This window comes from Maylandia zebra, linkage group LG9 (assembly GCF_041146795.1).
Source record: "Maylandia zebra isolate NMK-2024a linkage group LG9, Mzebra_GT3a, whole genome shotgun sequence".
NCBI classification, from domain to species: domain Eukaryota; kingdom Metazoa; phylum Chordata; class Actinopteri; order Cichliformes; family Cichlidae; genus Maylandia; species Maylandia zebra.
In genome coordinates, this window is record NC_135175.1 from 21,259,644 (window position 1) to 21,277,574 (window position 17,931).

Consider the following 17,931-nt stretch of genomic DNA (forward strand, 5'->3'; position numbering starts at 1 on the left):
GGGAGTTTTTCCTTCCCTCTGTTGCCAAAGCACTTACTCACAGGGGGTCATATGATTGTTAGGGTTTTCTCTGTTGTATTGTTGTAGGGTCTACCACACAATATAAAGCGCCTTGAGACGACAATTCACATCGGGTCACCAAAATTGAACAGCAGAAGATTTGAAAAATGTTGCCTGCTCTGATGAGTTTCAACCACCTGAAAGCATCCAAACAATGGTGGTGTAATATTCTTGTCCCATTTTTATTTATTTATTTATTTTACCAAATATCGATTCATATGTACTCCACATTCACCAGATCTCAATCTCTCCAGTAGAGCACCTTTGGGATTTGCTCGAACAGGAGTTTGACATCATGGATGTGATGCCGAATCTGAATCTGTGCCATGATGACTTAAAGCACTTCTGAAGGCAGAAGGAGGAACCAACCCAGTACTAGCAATGTGTAACTAATGAAGAAGCAAGTGAGTGTGTCAGTGAGCACCCAGGCATGATCGGGGTTAATGAGTGCTTATAGTAATTTAGAACATGTCTAATTAATGCTTTAATAGCAACATTTTAAAATGAGGAAAATAGCAAGCGGCAATTTATTGTAAGTGTAATTTTAACTGGAAGAAGTAAAAATATGAAATTTAAAGGCATCTATGACCTAATCAGGGGCAGACAGAAATGCACACAAGCACATGAGTGACAAATAAGGCTCAGCATAAAAACAACTGTCTATCCAACAGGCAGATAGAAATTTGGGGGCTGATGATTTAAAGTTTTGACAATAAAGAAGGCTCTATGTGAAAATCCAGTGTTGAGTGCACAAAGGTAAACAGAACCACTTTTGCAAATATCAGGAAAAAGTCCACAATTTATTCTGGACAAGCCAACAAACTTGCTAACGTGCCATCTCTGCATCTTCTCAGGGGAAAGCATTTTGAACTATAATCATCATTCACTCCAAAGGACATAACAGTGGAGCCATTTTTGGCCTCATGACAGTGTTTGGCTCCATGTTCCTTGAGCGGATAGCTGTTTTATGCTCTGAAATTCATTGTGTGAATGCTCTCTTTGTTTGCTCAATATAAGCTTGTCTATTTCAGAGGCAGGGCCGTAGCAGATGTAATGCCACGCTACAACACATTTGTAAACAAGCAATAAGCAACCCAAATCAAAAATGATGTAGTGTTAAAAAGCAAAAGACTCTCTGTCCTACCTGGTTTCACTGACAGTGAATGCCTCGAGTATAAAACTATAGGTTTTCTGACCACGATTGTGTATGAAAGTGGATACTTGGATGAGCTGAATACTTCAGATGCTGAGTTCAAGATTTTATGTTCTACTTGCAGACAAGAATGAGGGGATTTTTGTTCCTGCACTGATCCCACAATAGAGTAAAACGCTGTTAGAATAAATACAGAACAGCATAGAAAAGTATCTGTATAAAAACACATGCAAAATAAAAAATAGCCCTACTGTGCACAGTACAGGAATCACTGCACATCCTGCTGTGTCTTTTGGTCATGCATACTTATCAACCTCACCTAATGCTCCCGTTGCACTGTAACAGGAGAAAACCCACCATCAACACTGCATCCACCCTCTGCACCTCCCTCCTGTTGTAATCTCCTTGCTACACTACAATCCTCCCTCGCTCTTCTTCTCCTTAGTCAGGCTTCTACACCTGTAAAATGTTCATCTGAGCAGATTCACCATCTGTTGATGGTAAACGCTCTTACTTGTGCAAGTAACAACATCCAAATGAGAAAAGCTGTAACGCTGGGTTTTATTAATAACCAACAGCAGCAGTTGTGGCATTGCAGTGAATCTTCCACTTGTTGGTTTATAAATTTACTTATTTTTTAACAGGAAATATTGTAGCTGTCAGAAATTGCACAAAATCTCAAACTCTGTGAAAACGCTGCAAATGTGTGACATGAATGGTCATTTTCTCTGTGATTACATCCTCACAACATGACAGGAATACTGCATTAGACTCTGCTTCCCTGATCTGCCCACATCCTTCAGATTCGACATGCTTCAGCTCTTAATGCCAATAATATCATTTGCTGTTACTTTCACAGACTTGACAAAACTCAGACGACACATGAAATGTTTACAGCACTTGAGTTACTCGCCACGGCCATCCTAAATGCTAAGAACACTAAACTTTAATTCTAAATTACGTAATTAACGTTAACCAGAAAACAAGCCAAAGTCGAAATGTTGCTGAGCTGACCTGTGGTGTTGAATCCAAACAACAGGGGGCAGGACACCGCGAAGGCCAAGACCCACACGGTAGCAATCATGACAAACACTCTTTTTCTGGAGCGATGAGTGGTGTTGTACAAGACGGGCATCACTACTGCCGTATACCTGCAGACACAGACAAGGATTAGAGTTTGCTTTGCAGACGTATTTGTACAGAGGACAGGTGGTGACATTTGAATGAAGGAAAAAGTGCTGATGCGGTCCTGCAAAAGGGAATAATTAGAGGGAGAAAAAGAATGTTGGGCTTTGGGGATGCCAAGAAATGCAATGCAGAGAAAAAGTGGATGGTATAAAGACCAACAATGGGAAGGCGTACCAGGCACTATTATTCAGAAACAAATGGGTATTCAGCAGTAACTCTAGTGAGGCTTTGATTTAAGAGTTAATCAGCACACTATATGCCAAGAGTGTATAATGAGCCCGGAAAAACTGTCCAGCAATAGCCTAGAAGAAGCTGCAATTATGCTGGAACCCAACCCAAAATAGATGTGATGTAATGTTGTTTAGAGCCAGACAACTGCCATGATTGTTTATCCTCATCAGGCTAATTACTCCTGTTCTTCTCTGGGCAAAATGCAGAGTGAAACCCGGAGCCAAACGCGGACATCCACTAAAAATATTCTTCCCACGCTGCTTCCCTTTGCCTTTAACCTCCTGCCACGGCGCTGCTGGGTTAGAATAAATGCAAAGATTTAAAAAAAAATTAAGGAAAAGAAAGGAAAAAAGTTGAATGATAAAAAAAATTATAGGCAACCTTTATTGATCAAGCGCTGCTTTACGTTACACCTTTAGTTTCATCAACTCTTAAAATCACCACACAGTCAGAAATAGGGGTACGGAAGGGGTACATTACTGTGCCCCAAGGTACAAAAATGACATTAATACAGTCTAAGGACAAATATTGGACCTCGGGGTAACTATCTGTACCTTTTTTAGTGTCTGAAAGGTACATACATGTTCCTTAATTGTGAAAAGTACTTATTTGTACCCATTCTTTCAAAAGATAAAGTACAGGTTGATTAAGCACTTTTTGATTAGAGTTTTTTTATTTTTATTATTTTTGACAAAAAGCACCCTTAAAAAAAAAGCACCCTTATTGAACTCGGAGTGCGAGTTGAGCCCATCCTCACAACATCAAACAAAAAGTAGAAGAAGAAACTCAACGAATAGCTGGTGGATTCTAGAACTTTCTGTAAATGCAGCAGGTGCCATTTTGTTTTATCAACGGAGGGAGATGAATTACGAACTTGTCCGAGGAACTCTTAACAAAAATACAAGAGTGGGGCTTAGATGTCACCGAAGCTGAAGCTCAGCGTTTCAGAGGTAAGTTTTATTTAAAGAAAAATGTAGCATAATTACTAATCATTGGTTTAGCCTAGCTTAACGTATATTAGCAATTTAGCTAGTTTCGGCACTCTCTTAGCTCAAATTATGTCTTTTTACAAACGTTTTTACAAACGTTTCATGTGTAAAGTTGAGGTCACAGTTCTGAAAAATGAAAAATGTGTACACATAGTATTTGTATAAGTTTGAACTTATATATGTGGTTCAGCCACAGTCTATAGGTTCGGTAACCCCTGCGCAGCGGAACGGCGCAAAATTTGATTCCCTGGTAGCTGAATGCAGTTTACCGTTAGTGTATTAATGGTTTAATAAAATCACGTTTTTACATCCATTCCAAGGCCATCAACACACATGGGCGGCTGAATATAACGTCTAAAGGAAATATCTTAACACCGCACTTGTTTAAAATATAACAAGGGTGTCGCAGCTGGGGTTTGATAGTCGCGTTTTAAGCAATGTGGGAACTTTTTCAGCATGTAATCTGAGCTTGTAATACGGTCCTGCGGGTGTTATCGCTATAAGTAATCGGTCTGAAAGAACAGACGGCAGAAACTGTCGGAAATCTGGAGAAAGGAGTCACCTTAGTAGTGAATATTAACAAATTACAGCATTCTAGTCTTTTTTTTTTTCTTCCAAACTTGAAAGGGCACAAAAGCATGCTCAGACTCTGCTCTCCTGTGTCCAGTAGTCCCAAACAAACATCTAAATTTAAAAATGAAAACTTTGCATATCGAGAGGATTCACTCTAAAGATTTGGTTTATTTTATTTAATTTACTTATTTTTTTTTAATGAATATTTCTTTGAACTGAAAGAAGTATTACAAAAGGTTTTAATGTGTGTGATATACGGTTTTTACCCATGTAAAAATGTGGTGATAAATATTCTTACATGGAATTTAGAGTTTGTACTACCATTTATCTTGCAGACAATGAGGTTGATGGTGACACAGTTGACTGCGGTCTTACTGAGACTATGGTTGCATACCTTTTCCAAGGATCCTTCAAAAAGCAGGTTAAATTCAACCAATTTGTGTCAAGGATGAAGGAATCTTCAGTGACACTGACTCTACAGACTGTCTCTCCAGAAGACTGGCAACCATCTACTTCGTCAACTTCAATAAGGTATTTTCTTATTTATAATGAAGTTAGTATGTCTGAAACATACATGTTGGCCGTTATGCACTTTTAGGATTTAGTTAATATGATCATTGTTTCTACCATATGTATTGTTACTGTAGTGTTTTATACTTCAATTCATGCAATAAAAACAAACACTTAACTGTTTTCACAGCAATGAAAATACTTTGAGACTTTAACCGATACGAGTTCTTTGTGATGCACAGATCGTGTCAGCTCTAATTGTATATTTAGTCTTATGTTGGGTTTCTAATCTGTTTTGACTTTCTCTTCTCACTCTTGCTTTCTTTCAAGGGACCATGCGTCCAAGGAGAGGATTTATTATCCATAGACGCCCACTTAAAGGTCTTACAGTGCCAATATCAGAAGATGCAACCAGATACCATGGTGGTTCATAACCATATGCAGCAAACGTTTGCTTGGCGGCAGAAAGAAATTGCAAATGGTATGCCTGTGGAGGATGTGTTGAAGAAGTACCCCTTCTTAGGGATGCCTACTGGTGTAAGTCAGAAAGCTGAATTGAACTTGGAAATAGCTGTCACATTTAACATGTTTATAGTAGTAAATTTTATTTGCCCTTGACCTCGTTTTCTTCATCTGTCCCTCTTTCCTTTTTTTTTTATGTTCATGTAACTTCTTACAGTATTGTTGTTAAATTCTATAAAAAAATAATTATGCAGCACCATACATAATTAATATCAACTTTAGATTATTTCATTTTCATACACTGTTATTTTGTACTGAAAATTAATTTTTTACTTGTAGCTGTGCAACGAACTCGGGTGGATCCAACCAACAACGGGTAATGTAAGCCAGCGATTTCGTGAAGGGCTCTCATGTGTTGCAGCAAAGGTGATTGACGTTACACGAGGGAAAACCCCACTCTACCAGCTCTACCTTGATGCAAGAGAGGAGGCTCTCACTGATGACCTACCAGGTATTTGCTTTTTTTTTTTTTTTTTTTTTTTAACTTCAAGGCTTCCATTTTATATAATTTTTATAGGTAACTGGAAATGCCAGATAAAATGCATGGGTGATCTTGTGTTTTGTTGTTTTTTTGGCAGATCTTGACACAAGGGCTGCACTTTTATTCCTGCCATACGTCTTCAAGGAGAAACTGGATCTCTTTGTCATACTTGGAGAGGTGTGTGTATTAAAATATTTAGTCTATATAAAAGGAAAACAAATGTATCTTTTGTTAAGAGACTAAGATATTGCTTTCCTCTACCTTCTCTTTTGACTTCAAAGGTTTATCCTAAAACCCCCTATCCAACTGTTCAGCTACTTCATGAAGACTGGAAACCAGTGTTCTCCAGAAGCGCTCCAAACATTGTGAAGTTGGATGGCAGTGAAGTGTGCAGAAGCTCGTGTATTTTTGAAGCAATCATCTCTTCTTTCTGCTTGTATTTTGTCTTCAACCTTGCTTACCCAAAACATCTGAAGAACACCCTGATTTTTCTTCAAAAGTACATTGTGAAAATAGATGAGGGTGAGGACCGGCCTCTGCCAATCACAGTCACCAGACAAATAAATCTTCTGTATTGACCACCATGCCTCAGCCATATCAGTGCTCCAAATGTGGCAGAAGAACCTTTAGTTTGACAAAGCTTATTCAGCACATAGGTGATGCCAATTTTGATATAACCTGTGGACTCAGTGACTGCTGTTCTTCCTTCAAAAAATATGAATCTTTCAGACGACATGTGTATAGGAAACACAGAGAACAGGTGTTGTGTTAATATTGACACAATGTGGGTCTTTTGTGGAAAAATTCTCATTCCTCTGTTAAATGACAACCATTTTCATTCATACAGTGTTAGAGTTGATAGTGAATGGACGTTGCTAAAACCTGGACAGGAAATTGATGTTGCAGCTTATGACACATACTGTGTTGATAACAGTTTGTATGTAACAGTTAAGCAATGTATTTAAGAAGGTAATAAATGTGACAAGTATTTTTGACTTTGTATCTTCAATTTTTCAAATCTTGAGAGGAAAAATATAGGAAATCTGTGTGTAGATACTGAACCTTTAGAAAGACATTTTTGTACTCCTTTTAAGGGTTCTTTTTTGTACTTTATACTAAGGGTACAACTTTGCCCTTTAAAGTACAGGTTTGACGTGTAAAAGGTACAAATTACAAGGGTACAAATCAGTACCCACAGTTTAGGGTACAGAACGGTACCTTAGAGGGTACCACCCCAGTGACAAGCCATTGTACCCTTATAGGTACATTTCTGTACTTTAATTTCTGAGTGTGCACTCAAAGCACGACTTAAACTGTAAGTACTTTCACCGGGACAATTCTCCTTGAAGTTTCACGGTAGAACTTGGGTTATCGCGTATTTACGCTGCTTCTGAAGAGCCATTGAAAGCTGACAAATCCTCTGTTTTCAAAGAGATCAATGCGATAAACTAACGGCGCTGCTGCGAAGGTAAAAATGATCTCAGTGACACGCAATGTCCCAGGGGCTTTGCATTAATTTAGAAGCACACAAACATCTGATGCTGCAGAGGTGCTTTTGACTTCTGTATTAAACAGGAAGAAGAGCAGTGTTCAGGACGACTTCATTGCTCAGGTGCAAATTATGAAACATCCAAAAGAATCAAGCAGTCCAACAAATAAAAGAAGGGTTTCAGGATATCTAATTTGCTAATTTAATTGTGAAGACAGCCCCATAAAGTATTTAACCAGTTGGATTCGTACAAAAAAATGATGTCAGGAAAGTTTTACAGGATACAATCGCTGCCAGATTAACATGTTTATACAGTGGGGCAAAAAAGTATTTAGTCAGCAACCGATTGTGCAAGTTCCCCCACCTAAAATGATGACAGAGGTCAGTAATTTGCACCAGAGGTACACTTCAACTGTGAGAGACAGAATGTGAAAAAAAAATCCATGAATCCACATGGTAGGATTTGTAAAGAATTTATTCGTAAATCAGGGTGGAAAATAAGTATTTGGTCAATAACAAAAATACAACTAAATACTTTGTAACATAACCTTTGTTGGCAATAACAGGGGTCAAACGTTTACTATAGGTCTTTACCAGGTTTGCACACACAGTAGCTGGTATTTTGGCCCATTCCTCCATGCAGATCTTCTCGAGAGCAGTGATGTTTTGGGGCTGTCGCCGAGCAACACGGACTTTCAACTCCCGCCACAGATTTTCTATGGGGTTGAGGTCTGGAGACTGGCTAGGCCACTCCAGGACTTTCAAATGCTTCTTACGGAGCCACTCCTTTGTTGCCCGGGCGGTGTGTTTTGGATCATTGTCATGTTGGAAGACCCAGCCTCATTTCATCTTCAAAGTTCTCACTGATGGAAGGAGGTTTTGGCTCAAAATCTCACGATACATGGCCCCATTCATTCTGTCCTTAACACGGATCAGTCGTCCTGTCCCCTTGGCAGAAAAACAGCCCCATAGCATGATGTTTCCACCCCCATGCTTCACAGTAGGTATGGTGTTCTTGGGATGCAACTCAGTATTCTTCTTCCTCCAAACACGACGAGTTGAGTTTATACCAAAAAGTTCTACTTTGGTTTCATCTGACCACATGACATTCTCCCAATCCTCTGCTGTATCATCCATGTGCTCTCTGGCAAACTTCAGACGGGCCTGGACATGCACTGGCTTCAGCAGCGGAACACGTCTGGCACTGCGGGATTTGGTTCCCTGCCGTTGTAGTGTGTTACTGATGGTGACCTTTGTTACTTTGGTCCCAGCTCTCTGCAGGTCATTCACCAGGTCCCCCCGTGTGGTTCTGGGATCTTTGCTCACCGTTCTCATGATCATTTTGACCCCACGGGATAAGATCTTGCGTGGAGCCCCAGATCGAGGGAGATTATCAGTGGTCTTGTATGTCTTCCATTTTCTGATGATTGCTCCCACAGTTGATTTTTTCACACCAAGCTGCTTGCCTATTGTAGATTCACTCTTCCCAGTCTGGTGCAGGTCTACAATACTTTTCCTGGTGTCCTTCGAAAGCTCTTTGGTCTTGGCCATGGCGGAGTTTGGAGTCTGACTGTTTGAGGCTGTGGACAGGTGTCTTTTATACAGATGATGAGTTCAAACAGGTGCCATTCATACAGGTAACGAGTGGGGGACAGAAAAGCTTCTTACAGAAGACGTTACAGGTCTGTGAGAGCCAGAGATTTTCCTTGTTTGAGGTGACCAAATACTTATTTTCCACCCTAATTTACAAATAAATTATTTACAAATCCTACCATGTGGATTCATGGATTTTTTTTTCACATTCTGTCTCTCACAGTTGAAGTGTACCTCTGGTGCAAATTACTGACCTCTGTCATCATTTTAAGTGGGGGAACTTGCACAATCGGTGGCTGACTAAATACTTTTTTGCCCCACTGTATGCTCTGGAATTGGGGCCACTGCCCTGTTTTGGCCTCAGAGCTCCATGGCATTTCTGTTGTGCCATGTTGCCTCATTAAACCCGGATTCTCATTGTTGGTTTTGTTGTTTATTAATTCATTTATAATGATTTCTTGGCCACTTCTGACAGGAGACACATTTCATGAACACAGCATTGACATAGCAAGATTTATTTATTTTTTGCTGTTGTTCTGGATTTTGGATTCAGGGTTATGAGTTTGAGGTTTTTTTAAGATTCTTGTTTTCTATTTCGTGTGCTGTTTTCATTGTTCTTTTGCTTTTGGACTTGAGTTATTTCTGAAGTCTAACTAGTGTTTGTTTAGCTCAGTGCAGTTTCAACTGCACCTGCAGTTCAATAGAATTCGTTACTATCTACCTCGAGCATTTGCATTATTTGCATTTGCATTGTTATTATTCTTTACACTCGACGCTTCATTATGGAAGTTTGGTTATTTATATCTGATTATTTCATTGTTAATAAACCAAGAACCAGTAGCAAGTGTCTTTGGAATAGTGAACAAGTGACAAACTCTCACGATAAGCTCTCTAAGTGATCGAAGCTGCAGATGTCTCTGTAGGTTTTTGACTAGAAGAAACTCCCACCACACTGTGAGCATTTTCTCGCTGGCATTATAAAAATATCACTACTAAAATTAAGTGTAGGAATGTTATATTTTACTTTTTATAACCTCCACCAAGGGGGTTGTGGGATTGGTTTTTTTAATGTTTATATTTTGTCCAATTTACTCAAAAAAAAATAATTTCTGAACAGATTTGCATTGACGTTTTGGGCCCTGGCCCAACTTAGAAGTGATTCACTTTTGGAGTCGATCCAAAGGAGGACTCTTTGGAAGTAGTCTTCACCACTGTGAGGTAGGGCCGTTTCCCATTATATCCTCACAAATGCTTATCATATTGATGTAACAAAAATTGGCAGATATCGTTTTGATGTTCTTGAGGAAATCTAAGCTGGAGCCAGAGATCCTTCGTCCAGGGACTCGCTTTGTGGAGGGAGTTCTCAGCTCTGGAGGAAATGTGGTCTTTGACGGCTCTTGCTTGGACAGAGATTCTTGTTGATATGTGGCCACCACTCTGGTTTCACGTTTCCTCCTTATCTGGCAGAGTGGTTCAGATCTGCTCGTTTGTTGGGTCTTTTTCTGTGGAGTTGGCATGTTCATCCTGTGCCCATGTGAGTTTTCTCTAGCAGCTTTCTTCCATGGTCCGAATACATCCATGTTAATTTATTGGCAATTCTAAGTTAGCTGTAGCTGTATCTTAGGCAATGATGCAATATAAAGTAATATAATGAGTAACAAATCAAGAGTAATAGCAATGTGTTAAAACCCCACAACAAATACTGCAGGAGAACCTTGTTTGTTATTGCGGCAAATGAATGTATTTGAAATAATACCAAAAACTCAGAGTCACACAAAGTGAAACTGGGACTTATAAAACATTTACTGTCATGCAAACTCATGAAAGCGCTCATTTTCCCCTGCAGTCGTATTCGCTGCAGAGAAAGGCAAACACTCCCTTCTCCATACAGGCTGAGCAAATATATCCCCCCGAGAGTTCTTATGCATCAGTGTATTCATCCTGTGCAGTTGAACCCCTGATGCCTGTGGGGTTCCAAGTTCAAAGACCCTTTAGAGATATTAAATGTTCACTTTGATACAAGAACAAAACCTACGCAAATAATGATGTAAACACCAGATGCTGCAGGAGAGGTTCGAGGTCCTCATGCTTGACATTTTCCTGTGCAATGGCACAAACATCTTCTCAGCAATTAGCCAAAAACCTAAAAACACCTAGCCTGCATGCACATGCTCACTCCTGTTACTTTCTCACTGTCTCTCATTGTGAGAAACTTGCACGCTGAGATGCACACACAGACACACAACTATCAAGAAGATACGAGCAAGATGGGGAAAATATTTTAATCCTTCAGCGAGCTTTGAAATGTCTACGTGGCGAGGTGACGGAAAAAAAGTCTAACAGAGATGACATTTACACTGGAGATGTCATGGCAACATCTGTAGTCATACATAGTAACTGCAGCAAAAAGATAAAGACACACACACACACACACACACACACACACACACACACACACTCGCACTCACCTGTCAATGCTGATAGCGCACAGGTTGAGAATACTGGCGGTGCACATCATCACATCCAGCGTGACAAAGACGTTACAGTAGAGGCGGCTGAAAAGCCAGGCTCCGCCGACCACCTGCAAAGGACAGACAGGCAGATTAACGACACTCACGTTTCCCCCTCCTTTTCTTCCCCTTCTTCACAGTCAAGTGTGAAGTGCAGCGCAGGTGACAAAAAGGTTTCGTGAAGAAGGGAAAAAAAGGGCACACAAGAGGCACTTTGGCCCAAATTACATAAAGAAAATCAAGTCTGAGCTGCCAGCATGAGTCACATATTAACCCTGACACACTACCGGGATATCACTTTGGTTTATTAATGTGTGTTTATGTTATGATATAGTGTTTCAGATTTGTAGCGAGGTAATCTGAAGTACTCAAGTGCAAAAAGTCCTGTTATTCCAGTGCTGTGATGAGTGGCATGGAAATAAGCCGAAGGAGGGTGCCCATCTAAATGCAAGGTTTAATTACACTGAAGGTGTTTGTCAGACTTTTTTTCACAAAGGGCATAAGCCTCCAGTTAACACACCAGTACTCCCACCTCTTCCTCCCCAGCAGAGTCTTACTCAAGTCGACAGGCTTTCATTCAGGCACTATAATACCTGGTAATAACTGTCTGACAGAGATAAATGGGATCCAAGCAGCATTGCCTCACTACTGAATCTCTCAAATCCAGCATGTGAATATATGCCTACCTACACAGAGAGGCAGCAGGCACACATGGGAATATGCACATACACATACAAGTATGTAAATAGGTAAAATTAGCTTCTTTTTGCTATTTTTTTTCTACACCAGAGGTGTTACACGTTCGAATTCAGAAAAATTTCACATGCCTAACCTGCTTAACCTAACATCGTCATAACCTTTTTCGACACGTGGAAATCCAAATTTCATCCCAAAGAAGGGATTCTGCCAACTTCACACACAAAAATCAGTTGCTTTCTGTTGAATAAAGTCTTCTCTCAGGAGGCTCGGGGGGAATTTTGGCAGGTCTCAGATAATTATCTAATGACGACGGCACAATGATGCCATTGTGGTTATGATTGCTACTAAGATAACAAAGTTTCAACACAAATTCTTCCACAAACTAAAGGTGTGAAAATTGAAGAACAGCTTTGCGTTGTGTACCAGTTTGAAACTACATACTGTTTCTCTTCAATTTGTAAGTATTTAGTGTGCTCACATGAGACACCGTTTCCTGGAAGTCAGTGTTTTCCACAGTTGTTGCTTGAAATACAACATTGCAATGCAGTGTTTTATGTACCAGCTTCATTGACAGTGAAAATCTTTATGCTTTCAGTAAAATGGAAGGAACTGGGCCTCATCATACTGAGTCATGAATGCCTGCATCTATTCAAGCAAATTGCTGTGGCACCTCTCTCATCTTGATTTTAAGCCCAAACACTAACCAAGAACTAGATGTTTAAAGAAATAAAGAACCTAGATCATGCTTTAAATCTTTGTGGCCCCAATTAAATACATTTCCAATAAATAAGGGCTCTACACACATTATGTTCATGCATGTAAACAGCACTGCAACATAATGGAAGAGGACTCTAAATTATTTTAATAAGTGTGTGAGACCAATACAAAAAGTCAGGCAAATAAAGCCACCACCCAGGGAGAAGTAGAAATCATGTTTTGAACTATTGACCGTGAGCTTGATATGAATCTCCTGTTCCACCACATACTAAAGCTCTTTTATTGGATTGAGACCTGGTGACTGTGGAGGCCAGTTGAAGACAGTGAAGTCATGGTCATGTTCGAGAAACCAGTTTGTGATGATCTGAGCTTTGTGTAATAATATGTTATGCTGCTTAATGCTGCCATCAGAAGATGGGTACACTGTGGTCATAATGGCATGAACATGCTCAGCAACAATACTCAGGTAGGCTGTGGTAATGAAGTTATGCTGAATTGGCACAGAGTGGTCCAAAGTATGCCGAGAAAATATCCACCAAATATACACCAGCAGCACCCTGAACGGTTGATACAAGACAGGATGGATCCATGTCTTCATGTTGTTTAAGACAGATTCTGATCCTCCCATCTGAAATGTTGCAGCAGAAACTGAGATTCATCAGGCCAGCCAATGTTATGTTTTTCCAGTCAACTATTATCTCGCCTATTGATCCCACGTGAATTGTAGCTTCACTTTCACCTGGTGTGGTCTTCTGCTGCTGTAGTTCATCTGCTTCAAGGTTGGTAAACCTCAGGGATGGTCGTGTGTGAAGATCCCAGCAGATGAGCAGTTTCTGAGACACGAACCAACAACTATGCCACATTCAAAGTTACTTAAATTACTTTTCTTCCCCATTCTAATGCTCAAACTTCAGCAGGTCGTCTTGACCATGTCTACGTACCTAAATGCTTTGAAAGTAATACATGTGATTGGCTGATTACATATTTGTACTAATGAGCAGCTGAACAGGTGTCATCGATTACAAGTCATCGATCCAGGGATGATGTTGTCATGTCTGTGTGCGGCAGGCAGTAATGGTGGACCCAAAGTGCAGACTCATGGAGGCAAAAAGGTGAACTCAAACACAGCATTACTGCAGGATGGCAAAAAATAACTGAACTGAAAATAAAAATAAACTAAACAAGGTATGCAGGCTGACAGACAGAACACACAGTAAGAGATGATGGAGATCACGACAGAGACCGAGGAAAACACAGGACTTAAATACACAGAGGGTGCAATTAGGGAATGGGAGATGGGAGGGAAACAGAGCTGGGACAAATCAGACCTCAAGAGACAAGGAAAACAAAACTAGAAACACTGACACGGACTTTCAAAGTAAAACAGGAAACATAACACAGAGCCCCAACAAGGGGATACAGGTGACAGGGGAGACAGAGGAACCATGAAGCAGAGACAGAAACCAGGAGACTAAGAATGCTAACATAGAAACCAAAATACTAGAAATATAAATAATGACAAAATCAAAGTTCAATAATAATAAAAAACTCAAAACACTGGGTCAACAACCCAGGTACCCTAACAGATTTGACTCGTAAAGTACTGTATGTTTTTTACTGAGAATGCACAAGCTAATTATAAGACTAGATCAGACGTTGGTAGTTCAATTCCTGACTGCTAATCTGCATGCCAAAGTTGCTCCGATGCATTCATTGGCGTGTCAATGTTAGATATAAAGGTGTATAAAAAGTGCTCGTGTGAATGAGGCAAGTCGTACAAAGCGCTCCAAGTGCTCGAGTATAAAAGTGCTATATATGAACCGGCTCATTTAACACCTGACTACCCTAAAAAGAGAATATAGCCTCCACTTTATAAATGGAGCCGTTTCTATACAGTCATGTTGCATATTTTTGGAGGCTGAGCGACATTGTTTAGGATGAAGTGCTAGACGTGAGCGCTCATTCATTACTGCCATTGCAACCACTTTGCTCAAGTACAAGTCATAGATCAGCTGCTCCATTCAAGGATAATATGACTTGCTCAAGGGCACATGATTGGCTCCCGCTGAGGACAGGAAGAGCGACGCTCACTGACTTTTCTCGTAAGAACACACCTGCTGAAGCTCACCAGCATCCCTCTACATCAGGTTAATCCGCAGACCTTCAGATTACAGCTCCCAGGGTGATGGTGCTTAGTCTTGGGAGCTGAAAGTCTTTACCTCTGATGCTGAATAAGTTTCTCCCCAGCCTTTTTTTAAAACAATATTCTTTTAAATTTACTCTAAAATAATGAATATTGGACTTTTGTGTCATATTATCTTTTAATAACCAGTTTTTACAGTGTTTAATAAGCTCCCCTTTGAATCTGAAATGAGGAGATCCAACTCCAAATTTAAAAAAAAGTAGCACATGCTTTTACAACATAGCTGCTCGCTAGGAAGTTAAACCCATGACTGAACCCTGTCGAGGTTTATGGCGCCCTAAATTTACCTTTCGGAGGATGTAATCATCTTTAATTTGTCAACTTCTGCTCACTGGGTGTGTAATTACTTTTTTTTGGGTCGGTCTGCTGTTGAATCTTCTGCACTGCAGGAGAAAAAGCACTTTCTGCTGACACTGTGCAAAATTCTTGCACGAAAGGTTGGCTGCTTATTAAACACAACCGGACTTCAGGACTCATGTTGGCAAACACCTGTCCTGCAGGAACACTCTCTTTCTCTGCGAGCTTCAAGGAGGTTGTTCTATACACACCTATGAGCCTGCCTGAAGTAAATTTGCAGCGTTCAGTGACCTTAGTGAAGTGTGATTGTCTGATGGTCATGTGCACCTGCATACTTAATGGAGCTGGTGAACAGCAAGTAACACGAAGGAAAGCGATAATTACCAGAAAAACTATGTTACACTAGTGAGTAATCTTCAAGTAGTAAATAAAAGTGAACAGAAACTATAAAAAGCTTTTTGCTGCGAAGGTTGGATAAGAATGAAATTCACAAGTTTGCAGAAGCCTCTTTATCATCTGCGGCTCAGCCAATTACAGAGCAGATGACGCCCTTATTTAATATTCAATATATCCTTAAGCAATTATGCATAATCTACATAAATACTGAATCACTATCTAAAATACTTTCATCATCATTACTGTCTTTGGATCACCCACACAGCTGTCACCATGTAATAAGCTCAAATGACCCTCATCCTTTCCCTCTTTGAGTTTAGCTTTTTTATTTTGTCTTCCACACAACTTTCCTCTGTTCTCTTCATAATCTCAACTCATTCACTCCTAAATAACGGTATTTTATCCCGTCTACATCCTCCATATTTCTAATCATGTCTTGCTTCCCCCCTGCTTCAGGGCTCTCCATGATTTATTTGCTGTTAGGCGGCACTTCTGCAGCTGTTAGTGGGAATATTGCAGGGTACTAATTATCAACAATTAATAAAAACAAACATCCATAAGCAGGCAAACATGCAATTAGGATTAAAAATGGTGTAATCCCAATAGGAATGGGAACTAGTTTGTTAGCAAGTGAAAAGAAATGATGAAACAGTGATAGCTGAGTGAAACACTTGCTTAAAATGAATGGTTGAAATAGTTAGAAAATGTACATGGATAAATAAAAATAAACTACCAAGGTGTAATTAGAAGGGGCAAAACGTTTGACCTTAACACTTTAGCTGGTTTCTGTTTGGCTGTAATTTCCTTTAAGGTCCGATTCTTCTAAAGCTTTTCTAATAAGAAGAAAATTAAATTGCTCTTTGGAAGTCCTGCTGTGGGTATCTGCATGTGCATCCATGAGATTTCAGCTCAAACTGGCGCTGAAAGCAAATATCAACTTCTGTTTCAAACCAATCCCAGCCACATGTTGAGGAGTATCTCAAAGACCAAACAGTGTATTTCTGTGGAAGGCCCTGCAGGCTGGCAAGAACACGTTGCATCAGAATTTGTCCAGCAGGGTAAGATCATCAGTGCAAAGACCTGTTGTAATATTATGGGGCAACTGAGTGAGAACACTGGGCACAAAATGACCTGAAATCTTCTCGTCTCATTTTGCCCCCTGCAACTCTGTGATGTTCTCTGGAATTCAGGTTAAAGAGTTGAAGTGCGGGCATGGTGGAGAAGAATAAGCGGAGAGCTGGAAGCGGTGTAGTGCATCACAAGAAAATTCAAAGGGAAAAACAGACCAACGCAAATGAGTTCCATTTCTGTCAGATCCCACCTCAGCATGGATAAAAGTTTGATTCAGCTTCTGCTACTCTAAACATTAGCAGCAGGAATGAAACCTCTGCCAAACAGTGCAAAATATGACCATTCAACCTCCAAAATATGTAAAGAAAATCCTTCTATATGGATGTAATTACAATACATTTTTAAAACGCTATTGAAAAGAACATGCGTGAGATACTGAAGGATGTAAATGCAGACACTCACCTCCAGGTAGACAGCCCAGGGCATGACCAGAGAGGCCACGAGCAGGTCAGACACAGCCAGGCTCACCACCAGGTAGTTGGTGGTTGTCTGGAGGGAACGTTCCCTCAGCACGGCCAGACACACCAACACGTTCCCAAACACGATGGCTAGGATAAGCAGGGAGTACAGCATGGCATAGTAATTGCGCTCCCCTTCATCCTGCCATGGTGCCTCCAAGGTCTCATTCCTCTCATCCCATCTGAGGCGCTCTGACTCATTCCAGAGCCGCTCCGAGCTGCTAAACATCGCCATTGAGACGTCCCAGTGACATGGGAGGTGAGATGTTTGGCAGACCTGCCCAAAGAAAAGAGTATTGGAATAAACACACAACCTTCTGTTTCCTTTTGGATTCCCACACTTTAGTCATTAGGTGAATTTACCCATAGAAAGGCCTGCTGGAAAACAGATGCTGACTCCCAACACAAGTCAGATGCACTGATAAATGAAACGTAAGGAGATAAATCCCAGCAGTAACACTCTCTTTGCAGAGCATCGCTGCTTTTTGCTGGCACGAGAGTTTCATTTCTCCTGCTGAATAAAAAATGGGGGAGCGTATTGACGCCTCTTCACGATACGGCTCCATGGCTCCTATAGAGACAATCATCTCCATAAAGACTCAGCAGACAATGTATGCTTCGACTGTGCAATGCATTTATGATTGTTCCAGTCAGCCTTTCAAAAGCACTGCGATCGTTCCTGTAAATGGCATCTAAAACAACTGATAAAAACAGGAGCTATAAAACAGAGA

At 40.4% G+C, this 17,931-nt stretch overlaps 2 protein-coding genes across 3 annotated transcripts in view; one reads left to right on the plus strand and one right to left on the minus strand.

Moving 5' to 3' along the window:
• The window catches only part of drd3 (dopamine receptor D3), a 30,930-nt gene that overhangs the window by 11,232 nt on the left and 1,767 nt on the right, over nt 1-17,931 (minus strand). For both annotated transcript variants that reach the window (XM_076888164.1, XM_004546719.5), the window contains exons 2-4: nt 17,145-17,477; nt 11,258-11,370; nt 2,228-2,364 (exon numbers count right to left, since the gene is read on the minus strand). In XM_076888164.1, coding sequence (XP_076744279.1) covers nt 2,228-2,364; nt 11,258-11,370; nt 17,145-17,435 — 541 coding nt within the window. In that variant the 5' untranslated portion in view covers nt 17,436-17,477. The remainder of the gene's footprint in view (nt 1-2,227; nt 2,365-11,257; nt 11,371-17,144; nt 17,478-17,931) is intronic.
• LOC143420539 (sterile alpha motif domain-containing protein 3-like) lies at nt 4,469-6,285 on the plus strand. The gene is made up of 5 exons (XM_076888724.1): nt 4,469-4,725; nt 5,035-5,241; nt 5,506-5,677; nt 5,805-5,884; nt 5,989-6,285. Exons 2-5 carry the CDS (start codon nt 5,110-5,112, stop codon nt 6,283-6,285), a joined length of 681 nt encoding a protein of 226 aa, XP_076744839.1. The 5' UTR covers nt 4,469-4,725; nt 5,035-5,109.

Excerpts from the sequence above, each read along its gene's own strand:
- LOC143420539 (XM_076888724.1), top strand. The coding sequence starts at position 5,110 with ATGCAACCAGATACCATGGTGGTTCATAACCATATGCAGCAAACGTTT. Across the intron at positions 5,678-5,804 it reads TCTCACTGATGACCTACCAG|ATCTTGACACAAGGGCTGCA; the intron begins GTATTTGCTTTT and ends TTTTTTTGGCAG. Across the intron at positions 5,885-5,988 it reads TCTTTGTCATACTTGGAGAG|GTTTATCCTAAAACCCCCTA; the intron begins GTGTGTGTATTA and ends TTGACTTCAAAG.